This window comes from Schistocerca cancellata, chromosome 2, assembly GCF_023864275.1.
Source record: "Schistocerca cancellata isolate TAMUIC-IGC-003103 chromosome 2, iqSchCanc2.1, whole genome shotgun sequence".
NCBI classification, from domain to species: Eukaryota; Metazoa; Arthropoda; class Insecta; order Orthoptera; family Acrididae; genus Schistocerca; species Schistocerca cancellata.
This window is the reverse complement of record NC_064627.1, coordinates 927,351,047-927,365,062: the sequence shown is the minus strand read 5'-3', so window position 1 is coordinate 927,365,062 and position 14,016 is coordinate 927,351,047. Positions and strand designations below refer to the sequence as shown.

The window sequence follows — 14,016 nt, the reverse complement described above, 5'->3', positions numbered from 1 at the left end:
TTCTGACAGGTTGGTGTTAGTGGGAAGTATCCAGATAACCCGGACGGTGTAACACTGTGCCAAGATGTGCTGGCCGTGCACCAAGGCATGTTTAGCCACAGGGTGATCCTCATTACCAACAAACACTGTCTGCCTGTGTCCATTCATGCGAATGGACAGTTTGTTGCTGGTCATTCCCACATAGAACGCTTCACAGTGTAGGCAGGTCAGTTGGTAAATCACGTGGGTGCTTTCACACGTGGCTCTGCCTTTGATCGTGTACACCTTCCGGGTTACAGGACTGGAATAGGTGGTGGTGGGAGGGTGCATGGGACAGGTTTTACACCGGGGGCGGTTACAGGGGTAGGAGCCAGAGGGTAGGGAAGGTGGTTTGGGGATTTCATAGGGATGAACTAAGAGGTTACGAAGGTTAGGTGGACGGCGGAAAGACACTCTTGGTGGAGTGGGGAGGATTTCATGAAGGATGGATCTCATTTCAGGGCAGGATTTGAGGAGATGAGGAAGTGGCTCTGGAACCTTCCACAGAAGAACCCCAAAAGTGCCCCACTTGTGACAGGATACTTTCCGGGACTGGATCAGATTCTGAATGTGGCTCTCCAGCAGGGATACGACTTCCTCAAATCCTGCCCTGAAATGAGATCCATCCTTCATGAAATCCTCCCCACTCCACCAAGAGTGTCTTTCCGCCGTCCACCTAACCTTCGTAACCTCTTAGTTCATCCCTATGAAATCCCCAAACCACCTTCCCTACCCTCTGGCTCCTACCCCTGTAACCGCCCCCGGTGTAAAACCTGTCCCATGCACCCTCCCACCACCACCTATTCCAGTCCTGTAACCCGGAAGGTGTACACGATCAAAGGCAGAGCCACGTGTGAAAGCACCCACGTGATTTACCAACTGACCTGCCTACACTGTGAAGCGTTCTATGTGGGAATGACCAGCAACAAACTGTCCATTCGCATGAATGGACACAGGCAGACAGTGTTTGTTGGTAATGAGGATCACCTTGTGGCTAAACATGCCTTGGTGCACGGCCAGCACATCTTGGCACAGTGTTACACCGTCCGGGTTATCTGGATACTTCCCACTAACACCAACCTGTCAGAACTCCGGAGATGGGAACTTGCCCTTCAGCATATCCTCTCTTCTCGCTATCCGCCAGGCCTCAATCTCCGCTAATTTCAATCTGCCGCCGCTCATACCTCACCTGTCTTTCAAAATCATCTTTGCCTCTATACTTCCGTCCCGACTGACATCTCTGCCCAAACTCTTTGCCTTTACAAATGTCTGCTTGTGTCTGTGTATGTGTGGATGGATATGTGTGTGTGTGCGAGTGTAAACCTGTCCTTTTTCCCCCTAAGGTAAGTCTTTCCGCTCCCGGGATTGGAATGACTCCTTACCCTCTCCCTTAAAACCCAATCCTTTTGTCTTTCCTTCTCCTTCCCTCTTTCCTGACGAGGCAACCGTTGGTTGCGAAAGCTAGAGTTTTGTGTGTATGTTTGTGTTTATTTGTGTGTCTATCGACCTGCCAGCGCTTTTGTTGGGTAAGTCTCATCATCTTTCTTTTTAAATATATTTTTCCCTCGTGGAATGTTTCCCTCTATTATATTCATATATATATATATATATATAAAAACAAAGACGATGTGACTTACCAAATGAAAGTGCTGGCAGGTCGACAGACACACAAACGAACACAAACATACACACAAAATTCAAGCTTTCGCAACAAACTGTTTTTCCGCTCCCGGGACTGGAATGACTCCTTACCCTCTCCCTTAAAACCCACATCCTTTCGTCTTTCCCTCTCCTTCCCTCTTTCCTGATGAGGCAACAGTTTGTTGCGAAAGCTTGAATTTTGTGTGTATGTTTGTGTTCGTTTGTGTGTCTGTCGACCTGCCAGCACTTTCATTTGGTAAGTCACATCGTCTTTGTTTTTAGATATATTTTTCCTTCGTGGAATGTTTCCTTCTATTATATATATATATATAGAGAGAGAGAGAGAGAGAGAGAGAGAGAGGGAAACATTCCACGTGGGAAAAATATATTTAAAAAGAAAGCGACCTGCCAGCGCTTTTGTTTGGTAAGTCTCATCATATATATATATATATATATATATATATATATATATATATATATATAAAAGTGTCTTGCTCAAATTGCCAACCTAATAGTTCTCAGAGGACAGTGAAGCTCATTAAACATGATTTTCTACCTCTTGATAACAGCCGATTCAAAAGACCACAGCAAATGCATGTGACATGTAAATGCTCATTTCTGAATAAACAGAAGTAAACATTTAACACTTTTTGTAAAGGTTCATTACTATGGACTTTGCAGGTTCCTTTCTGTTGCTTTCAACCAACAACAAATGAATAATACTTCTCTCTCTCTCTCTCTCTCTCTCTCTCTCTCTCTCTCTGTGTGTGTGTGTGTGTGTGTGTGTGTGTGTGTGTGTGTGTGAGAGAGAGAGAGAGAGAGAGAGAGAGAGAGAGAGGGAGAGCAACAGCAGTCACATGTCACACCTCATCCTCTTACTCATATGTATTCTATATAATATTAACATTGAAAACATGGCATCTACACTATCATAAAATGTGTACCATTACATTTACTTCATATTTGTTAAGTGAGGATAATTTTAATAATTAATGTAATAATAATTGAAGTTGAATTTAATTCATGATAGTATACCTCCATTCTCGCTCATAGTGTAAATCACTTTCTACATCATTGTCATCTTGGCCATGTGTTGCAGACTGTGCAAAGTACTTGGAACTCCATTCTACAAATTGCGTTTTTACTAATGGCCTGCGACCCCTTGCGTTGTCATCTGCTTCTTCTGATATCTGTAAATTCAGTGCTTTCAGAAACAATCCTTAACTATAACACTTCGTAAAAAATCTTTTTACACATAGCATTGTTTCAATGTTTTTAAAATAATTCAATGCACATAAAAATATTCCTCCTCCTCCAGCAACAGCAAAGGGATGCACAAAAAGAGTAACATAAAACTAGATTTCAGAAGCTAACATTCTCTCTTCTGGCAAAAGGGAGGAAAAGAAACCACCTTGCTGCAAATTTAAACTTTCAAAAGGACAGGTTCACATTTACAAATAAAGCCTTCTCATCAGCCAATTGGAAAACACACACGAAATAAAGTTGAAAACAATGAGACGGCCAACTGTGCAGTCTCTAAACACTTTGGCATACAACTGGATATTTCAGATCACAGTGTAATAGGAAGTTTACATTTGAACTTAAACTTATAACATGATGAAATAGTCAGGAACTTGATTAAGCTAACTGATTCAAATCATCTGACATTGTCTATAAAACTATTTTATATATTATTATTTTGACTTCTCAAAAAAAGTGATGACACTTGCTTTCATTTGCCATGCCAAGAACAGAACCAGGACTTTCTGTATTGCGCAGTTAATAATTCTCTCTTTACAAAATGTGTTGTTATTTCACTTGTTGTTGCTAGTTTTGGTTTCACTGGTGCACAGTTGACTGGGTAGTTAGTGCAGGCAGGAGCAGGAACAAAAACTTCTGGGTGTGATATCATTGTGCTGATTTGGCAGTGTGGTTGCAACAGGATGGAGCCACTGTACACAAAAAGCAAGGGTGTTTATGAACTTCCTGTGAGAATATTTTTCAGGTTCCCAGCACTCATATTGGAAAGGATATGGCGGAGAACGGCCTAACTACACCTTGGGATCGTTTCCAGAATTAATATTTTATGCTGCAGTGGACTACACACTTTTCTGAAACTTATTTGACACAAAATGCTAGTCTCGTAAGGTTTGCTGAAGTTTTTCTGGAGTAAGCAGAGGTACATGTCTGCAACTGGCAAGGCCCTAGGTCTGAGCATGAATCCTGGCCAGCTCAATTCTAGTCTGTCTCCTAACAATTGTCTCTTGTAGAAAGAAAGATTATTTCTGGAAATACACTTCTGGCCATTACACCTGCAACATCAGGAAGGACAGTAAATAATGAAATTTTAATTTTATGCACATACAACACAGAAGGAAAAAAACATAAGTAAACATGAAGCTGATTTGGGAGTCTAAAGTTACAAAATTTACCACACAAAGCTGTCACCTCTTGCAGCAACAACAGCTATCATCCAGCTGGGCACTGATACGAATGGTGCTTGGATGGAAGACTGGGCTTATTCTTTTCATGCTGCTCAACTTTATGCCAGCATTTATCAGTCGTAGTGTCTGGCACATGACGATGTGCCAGTCTGTCCACAAGCTATGGTTATATGTTCTTAAAGCGTGTGAGATCTGGATGAGATGCTGGTCAGGGAAACAGCTGAACACACTCTGTGATGAGGTGAATCAGAACAGCAAGGGCAATATGTATTCTTGCATTATCTTGTTGAATGATAATGTCACAGAGACCTCGAAGGTAGTGCACAGCCATGGGTCTTAGCACATAAGAAATGTAAAGGCTCCTGTCCAAACAACCAGCTATGTGAACTAGAAGTAATCGTGTTATGTACCCAATGGCACCCCATACCAACACACCAGGTGTTGAGTCTTGAGGTGTAACATGTGATTCATAGAATGAGATGTTCCACATGCTTGATATCCATTGGTCAATGAGAGATGTTCGTGGGTTAAGGCAGTAAGCAGGAAGCACCTCACTTTAAGGAGGTTTTTCGACAGTTTGTGCAGCTTGGAATTGTACCGATCCTGTGCTATTGGTGAAGCTTTCACCTGCTGGGTGGAGTCATTTGCTCCTTGGGGCTCTGAATGAAACGCATGGAGTGCATGTGATCTCCATGATACCAAAGAAACCATCACAGCACTGATGTTCTGTTTTTACTGTACTACTGTTCAGTGTCTCGTGTGAATTGGATGCATGACAACATCTGGCTAGAATATAAGGCACGTGTAGTCAGTTCATTAAGAGGAGATAGAGTTATATATTACAGGAAATACATTGAGTTCAACTTCTCTGAGCATGTTATTCCACTGGAACAAGAAAAGTCTCTTTCAGCATCTCTGATTCTCTGATGCAACAGATCGAAGTCAGTCATGTGTGTGTGTGTGTGTGTGTGTGTGTGTGGGGGGGGGGGGGGGGGGGCAAGCTGTGTCACAGTACAAGGGCATTGAACATTGAATAGCACGACCCTTGCAGCATTAATATCATACAGCAACAATGAGAAAAAAGAAAGAGAAGCACAAAACCTGGCAAGATACAGAAGTACAGATTGAGCATTAGACTGTTTTTCCATTAGGCAATAAAGACCAAGGAAACATTCCAGTCTCTATAACAATGGCAAATGCAAGCTGGCAACATTTCTTCCCCTCACAGCCTCCACACACAGATGTGTCTTCAGTGATGCTTTATCCTGAACCAAGATTTGCCTAAAAAAAAAAAAAGACCAGGAGGTGATACTCCTGTGTCCTGTGTCTGGTGTCCTGTGTCATATTGGATACACCACTGCCAGCATGCCTCTCACTGCTGCCACATCAAAAGAAGCAGCATCATCAGTTACCGTGTTGACAGTCTGTGGCACTCCAGACATTGTCACTCTAATTGTGTCCATTTCCTGAGTCAAGGTCTGTGATATGGCTGTATGATTCTGCACAGATGAATGAACAATGTGATTGTTCTCTCAGACAGCAGTCACATGGAGTCACTGAGGTCCCACATCACACAGAGTATGGCTTTCCCTGAACTCATCAATTACATAGTTGCATGATGGTCATAATTATCTACCAATTCATGCAGCAACACTGCAGACAGATAAATCATAGTCTTGATAAGCCATAGTATAAATTTCAACAGGGGATGGTAGAGGTTCCTCCTTACTGTGAAGACAACACTACAGTGTGACTTAAAATTTCTTTTTTCCTGTGCTTTCTTCTTTCTTTGTTTTCTGCTTCCTTTTCTTGGTATGTTGGAAGATATAGTATATATGGATTTTGTAACTTTGTTTCTTAATGCAGTTTTGTTTCTGTACACATCATGGAGCTGCTATGAATGGAATCACTATTTTTATTTTTCTAATGTGTGTTTGCACAATAATTAAGATGTTATTTCAAATTATTAATTATACTGTAAATTGTTGTACTCAGTGTAACACTAAGCAAGATGTGTTGAGCTGTAGAAATATGTCAATAGGTTGATAAAGGAACATTAGCAAACAGTCTTTAGAGTGAGAACGGGTGCTGATTGTCGTGTTGAGTGCAAGGGTGCTGTGTCCTTGGCCAATATTAAAAAATTGTTTTATCAGTAACTGGTGTTTTTATTTCCATGTGTATGATGGGAAAAGAAACTAATAATCAAAAACATTCCACTGCTTCTCATTCTGAACTGATATTCAGGACATTAATCAGAACTACAGTGCTCAGACAGCCAAGCAGAGTGAATGTTATGCACTTACAGAATCTAGCATGAACCACACAGCCTGTGTAGTGCATACTGTGGACTGTCAAACTGAACTAGAAATACTTTCTTGCACGGACTGATATTGAGAACAGTGATCTTGAATACGCAATGTGTGATCGCAGCATGAGCTGATTTTGAGGGCATTGATCTTGATTGTATGAGTGGTGTTCAGTAAGTAAGTCAACACAAATTTTTGCTGAAAGCAGGTTGGTTTTGTTCCAGGATTCCAGTACACCATATAATTCCTGACTCTTTTGGCTACAAAACCATATTTTTCAACATAATCTCCATTCAATGTGATGGCCTTGAGCTATGTTACTGGGTGGGCCTGTATTCCATCATGGTACACTTCTACTGGTCGACATCAAAGCCAGCATCTTGCTGCACTAGTGACCCCTTCCGAGTCCCGGATGATCATCACTGTGACTTTACCTGCTGAGAGTGTGGCTTTGAACTTTTTCATTGGGGAAGAGGTGGATTGCTGTTTTGTTTCCAGTTGAAGTGATGAGCCCACGTTTCATTGTCTGTGACGTTGTTCAACAAAAATTTGTCATGATCAGCCCCAAAACATGCAAGCAATTCTGCACAGATAGTCCTTTGTTGTTCTTTAAGTTCTTCTGTTACGCAATGAGGAACCCATAAGGCACAGACCTTTGAGTACACCAACAGCTGGACGACTGTGTCAGGATTACCAACAGGGATGTCCAGTTGTGCTGTGAGGTATCTGCTGTAATCCATCAATCACCTTGAATGAGATGTTCAAATATTCCAAAATTGTGGGAGTCACAGCTGTGTGCAGTGACCAACTGAGACACAGGAGATCGGATAGATTGTGCAACCTTGTTGTGATAATGACAGACACCTCTCACTCAATGACTCACGATGCTTTTGGTCACTGCCAGGTCTCTGTTGGCATTCTGCAGGTGCCTATGAATATCTGCAATGCTCTGGTTCTCCAAGACACTCAATGACAATGCTTTGCTTGCAATGCACCTCCATAACAGACACTATTTTGAAGGCTACATATAGCACCACCACCTACTGGAAATTCATGAAACTGCTGGGATTGAAGCGGGAATATTCCACAATACCCCACAAAACAAATTCCACATTTTTTTCAACTGAAATTGGCTGAGAAAAAAATCAGTTGCATTACTTTAGTGCACACTCTTCATACAAGGTGCAATCACCACATGACTGCTGAGAGTGTACAGTAAGTATTATGAATAGTATGGATTGTTTGACATGGCCCGCAGATTGATAAATCAAGTTATAAACATATAAATATAGTTTCTTACTGTGAACTGTGCTACTTTGAGATGTTCCAAGTTGCAGTTGAAGGGATAACAGCAAATTCAAAACCCACCACTAGTGGATATGATAAGCAAGACAATTCTACAAACACTGTGATGTCCTGCTGAGCCACGAACAGAAGGTCACAATGAACAGGATAAGTACAATGGCAATAATTACCAGACTTCACATCCAATATAATGCAAATGACAATGACACACCGACAATACCAGCTAAGTGGAGACTGCCTTGAAAAAGTTAAAAAAATGTCTTGCAAACTACTACTGGAAAGCATTTAGTAACAAAACTCTTTTGTACTGAAGCTGTTTTCGTTTCTCATTGTTACTGCTTTGAAATAACTGAAGATCTAATAATGACAATAATATGATTGCTACTCACATTATAGTGGAGGTGTTGAGTTGCAGATAAGCACAACAAAAAAGACAGTCAAATAAGTTGTCTGACCGTCTTTTTCTTGTTCCTATATGTGACTCAACATCCCTGCTATACAGTGAGTAGCAATCTATCCTTTTCATAATATTGTCATTATTCAATCCTGGATTTTCCACTGCTTGAAGATCTAAATAATTTTGATTAACATTTTCGGTAAATGTCAGAATTAAAAATAAAATTATGTTCGAAACTTCATCTACATCTACATCCACACTCCGCAAGCCACCTGACGGTGTTGGCGGAGGGTACCCTGAGTACCTCTATGGGTTCTCCCTTCTATTCCAGTCTCGTATTGTTCGTGGAAAGAAGGATTGTTGGTATGCTTCTGTGTGGGCTCTAATCTCTCTGATTTTATCCTCATGGTCTCTTCGCGAGATATACGTAGGAGGGAGCAATATACTGCTTGACTCTTTGGTAAAGGTATGTTCTCAAAACTTTAACAAAAGCCCATACCAAACTACTGAGCGTCTCTCCTGAGCGTCCACTGGAGTTTATCCATCATCTCCGTAACACTTTCGCGATTACTAAATGATCCTGTAACGAAGCGCGCTGCTCTCCGTTGGATCTTCTCTATCTCTTCTATCAACCCTATCTGGTACGGATCCCACACTGCTGAGCAGTATTCAAGCAGTGGGCGTACAAGTGTACTGTAACCTACTTCCTTTGTTTTCGGATTGCATTTCCTTAGGATTCTTCCAATGAATCTCAGTCTGGCATCTGCTTTACCGACAATCAACATTATATGATCATTCCATTTTAAATCACTCCTAATGCGTACTCCCACATAATTTATGGAATTAACTGCTTCCAGTTGCTGACCTGCTATTTTGTAGCTAAATGATAAGGGATCTATCTTTCTATGTATTCACAGCACATTACACTTGTCTACACTGAGATTCAATTATCATTCCCTGCAGCATGAGACAATTCGCTGCAGATCCTCCTGCATTTCAGTACAATTTTCCATTGTTACAACCTCTCGATACACCACAGCATCATCTGCAAAAAGCCTCAGTGAACTTCCGATGTCATCCACAAGGTCATTTATGTATATTGTGAATAGCACCGGTCCTATGACACTCCCCTGCGGCACACCTGAAATCACTCTTACTTCGGAAGACTGCTCTCCATTGAGAATGAGATGCTGTGTTCTGTTATCTAGGAACTCATCAATCCAATCACACAATTGGTCTGATAGTCCATATCCTCTTACTTTGTTCATTAAACAACTGTGGGGAACTGTATCGAATGCCTTGCGGAAGTCAAGAAACACGGCATCTACCTGTGAACCCGTGTCTATGGCCCTTTGAGTCTCATGGATGAATAGCGCGAGCTGGGATTCACACGACCGTCTTTTTCGAAACCCATGCTGATTCCTACAGAGTAGATTTCTAGTCTCCAGAAAAGCCATTATACTCGAACATAATACGTGTTCCAAAATTCTACAACTGATCGATGTTAGAGATATAGGTCTATAGTTCTGCACATCTGTTCGACGTCCCTTCTTGAAAACGGGGATGACCTGTGCCCTTTTCCAATCCTTTGGAACGCTACGCTGTTCTAGAGACCTATGGTACACCGCTGCAAGAAGGGGGGCAAGTTCCTTCGCGTACTCTGTGTAAAATGGAACTGGTATCCCATCAGGCCCAGCGGCCTTTCCTCTTTTGAGCGATTTTAATTGTTTCTCTATCCCTCTGTCGTCTGTTCTGATATCTACCATTTTGTCATCTGTGCGTCAATCTAGAGAAGGAACTACATTGCAGTCTTCCTCTGTGAAACAGCTTTGGAAAAAAGACATTTAGTATTTCGGCCTTTAATCTGTCATCCTCTGTTTCAGTACCATTTTGGTACAGAGTGTCTGGACATTTTGTTTTGATCCACCTACCGCTTTGACATAAGACCAAAATTTCTTAGGATTTTCTGCCAAGTCAGTACATAGAACTTTACTTTTGTATTCATTGAATGCCTCTCACATAGTCCTCCTCACACTACATTTCGCTTCACGTAATTTTTGTTTGTCTGCAAGGCTTTGGCTATGTTTATGTTTGCTGTGAAGTTCCCTTTGCTTCCGCAGCAGTTTTCTAACTCGGTTGTTGTACCACGGTGGCTCTTTTCCATCTCTTACGATCTTGCTAGGCACATACTCATCTAACGCATATTGTACAATCGTTTTGAACTTTGTCCACTGATCCTCAACACTATCTGTACTCGAGACAAAACTTTTGTGTTGAGCCATCAGGTACTCTGTAATCTGCTTTTTGTCACTTTTGCTAAACAGAAAAATCTTCCTACCTTTTTTAATATTTCTATTTACGGCTGAAATCATCGATGCAGTAACTGCTTTATGATTGCTGATTCCCTGTTCTTCGTTAACTGTTTCCTGGCAGGTTAGGACTGTGTGCCAAACCAAGACTCAAACTCTGGACCTTCATGTTTTGTGGGCAAATGCTTTAGGAGCAGCTATCCCAGCATGATTCATGACCTGTCCTCACAGCTTTACTTCCACCATTACTTCATTTCCTACCTTCCAAACTTCACAGAAGTTCTCCCACAGAACTTGCAGGACTAGCACTCCTGGAAGAAAGATCCCACATTCAACTCTCAGTCTGGTACACAGTTTCAATCTGTCAGGAAGTTTCATATCAGCACACTCACACTTCTGCAGAGAGAGAAATTCATTCTTTGAAATTAATTCCATTCATTAACTAAGTTTCTACAATTGATGTCATTTTTTATTGTAAGGCCATTATCTTCAGATACCATCTTCATTATTGCAAATATGTATTATTATTAATGGTACTAAAGCCCACAGTCTTTATTTTTATTATTCACTTTTATTGCCTATAAATGTATATTTGTTTTGTTTGCTAGTGTTATTTTATGCATTTGCACATAGCCTTGTTTTTGGGCCGAATCTCATGAAAATTAATGCCGTAAGTTGGGAAAATACACGCATCGTGCAGTGTCCACTATTAAGCTTGGAGGCAGCAGTCAGCCACAAATAAAACGCATGTGTGTGCGTGGTAAAGACTGCTAGTTATTTGAATCTGTGGTGACATAATATTCAATTAATCCTGGGAAAAGTTAAATACGCTTCAGAAGTGATAGTGGGCGAGGCATCTCAGGGGTCCTACAATTTTGTTGCTTGAACACAGTGTTCCTACAATTTTGTTGCTTGAACACAGTCGTTTCTAATTAGAATAATATTCAAGGGGGTCCTGTTTCATCACATAAGTTACAGTGTTGTGACAGGACACTGTTGTTTTAATGCTATCTGGGTGAAATATGGCACTTTCCACGTTGAATTTTGAAATTTAGCAGCTGGTGTACTTCATTTTGCTTTCCTTTGTTGTTCTTCCATGAACAAAATGATGACAAGGAAAGACAAATGGATAGCTACCTTCCAAACACAGAAAATGGAAAGAAAGTCGCATAATATGTTATGGAGAGTATAGGAGTAGGATAAATCATTAAATTAGAACCAGATATTAAAAGAGAAGCAGAAAATGGAACGAGAGCAGAAGAAAATGGAAGGAAGGTAAAAGAAAATGGAGACCAGGCAGAAAAAAGTGAATGGACAGATAGAAATTGTTAGCAAAAAGGTAGATGAATCTAAGAATGAGATGGATTAAGAGAGAAACAAGCTAGGCACAAAATATGAGCAAACTTGAAGGGATTTTGAGAAATTCAAAGATTAAGTTAATCAGCTGTTTAAAGAGGCATAATTCAAAGTAAATAAAAACAAAAGAAATCTGAGAATACCATAAAGGAACGGGCAGAATGCTTGGATAAAGACATTCAAGCCCAAGATATCAACTGTAAAGAATGAAGACTGAAATTAAGGACTACTGCAAGCAGATTTTACAGGATTATAACAAAAACAATAAGCCAGAAATAGAAGGAATTAAAGAGATCACTCCTGGGATTAAGAACAGGGTAGGAAATTTAGAAAGGACAGTTAAAAAAAAAAATTTACAGCACCACCAGTGGTACTGCAGAAAAGGAAGGCTAGTATTTATACTATTAATAATGTAGTTTTTTATCCCAATGGAGATGAACATCCAGTTTCTTTTATAAATAGCTCGAGGAGTCAATTTACTGCAGATTGGGTAGGGAATGTCAAACTTGAAGGCCAAGTGCTTGCTTAAAGGGAAAAGTCTTGATTGAGGAGCAGATGCCCTGGATAAATATAAGTCTTTTGAAGATTTCATATCAGCATTTCTGGGTGAGTGCTTGTCTATAGAAAAACAAAGTCATATTATAGAAGCTTTTAAGAAGGCTCCATGGTAAGACAGGAGACATAGGGAGAATGTGAGAGAGTCCTGTGAAAGTTGGATCAGTAAATTAAAACATTTGGGTAGCCCATGGAATTAAAGGGATACTATATGTTACCAATGGTGAAGTCACTTCCTAATAAGAGATGTGGACTGATAGGACATAATAATAATATTAAAGACTTTCTGAACAGTAAGAGATGTAGGTAGGTGGCAAACAAATTGTTTGCTTCATGAAGACAATATTCTGTGTGGTACCACAAGAACAGGGATTGGACAAACACAGTGAACCAAATAAATGTGAGAGGTAGAGAAAGAAGAGTTTGGATGAAGTGTAGGGGTAACACTAGAGATCATTACAGAATGGGTGAGTCCCAAAGGGAAACGAACACCCCCAACAGTGAGTTCCCATATTGGAGGGGAGAGGGAGATCGAACTCTGACCTATGCCATGATGAAACATTAAACTTAGGACTTTATAGTAGCAATACCAACTCTGGTGACATAACATGTGAAAGGCAAAAACTGGTGATTAAAGAGAATGTACCTGATGTTAGTTATAGAAGTAATGTGGAATCAGTGGCGAGATACATAAAAATGTTTTCCAGATGTATGACAGAATCAATAAATTTGAGGTCCAGTAAGTAGATGAGAAGCAGGAAAAGAATGTGTTGCAAAATGAAAGTGATAATAGTGATGAGGAAGATATCAGAGATGATAGTAGTAGAGAAGAGAAACAAGGAAATATACAATGGGGATACATTTCTTTCAAATAATGGTTCGGAGGGAGGAGATAAGGGGGAGAAGGAACATTTTTTGAAATTGTTGAGGTGGTGACTACCACAAATTCGATTAACAGTGAAATAGATGTAGGAGTTGGGAAAGACATTAAAAGTCTTCGTCACTGACAAAGGCAAAGGGTTGGCAACTTATAATAAGGAGGAGGTAGGTTTATTTGCAGTTTAAAAGGAACCATGAAAATTGGGGGCCATCAATAATTTTTGGGTGCTGTGGCAGAAAACAGTAGCAACGCCATGGGCACAAAGACAATTGTAACATCATTGCAACAGCTGCCAGTACGGCACTTGCTTCATCAAGGCTAGGTGTACATCTGCAGTACTTGTGAATCTGCTAAATTATGAGTCAGTGTCCACAATGGCAATATCTTACCACACCCATATGTGACTGTTGTTTTGAGAATGTGATGGAAAACAGCACATACGCACAACAAGTGGCTTACAGTCGAGTATAAATGACTTCTCATTTTAGCAAGAGCAGGACCAGTTTAGCAGTACCCACCAGGATAAGATGGCTATGCTGGGCACCAGATCGACAGAGAACAGCATGCAGCCACTAAGAGTACCAGCCACCAATGGACTATCTTCAAATATTAAGTCCGCCTTCCTGGACTTAGTGCTGAAAACTGGTGGGCTTCCTCCAGCATTACACAGTAGCCGTCACATGCCTGCCCCGGAGGGCAGCAGCTTGGGGCTTGGGTGGTGCAGATGTCTGCTCTACTATGTACCTATAGGCATGCCACCACTTACAGGGATGGTTTCCCACACCAGTCGAAGAGTTCCTGCCTC

General features: G+C 40.8%; 1 protein-coding gene across 1 annotated transcript in view; it reads right to left on the bottom strand.

The window, feature by feature from the left end:
* LOC126162875 (regulatory-associated protein of mTOR) overlaps positions 1-14,016 on the bottom strand; it is a 307,137-nt gene that overhangs the window by 52,513 nt on the left and 240,608 nt on the right. The window contains exon 19 of the mRNA XM_049919663.1: positions 2,695-2,849. Within this exon, the coding sequence (XP_049775620.1) occupies positions 2,695-2,849 (155 nt within the window). The remainder of the gene's footprint in view (positions 1-2,694; positions 2,850-14,016) is intronic.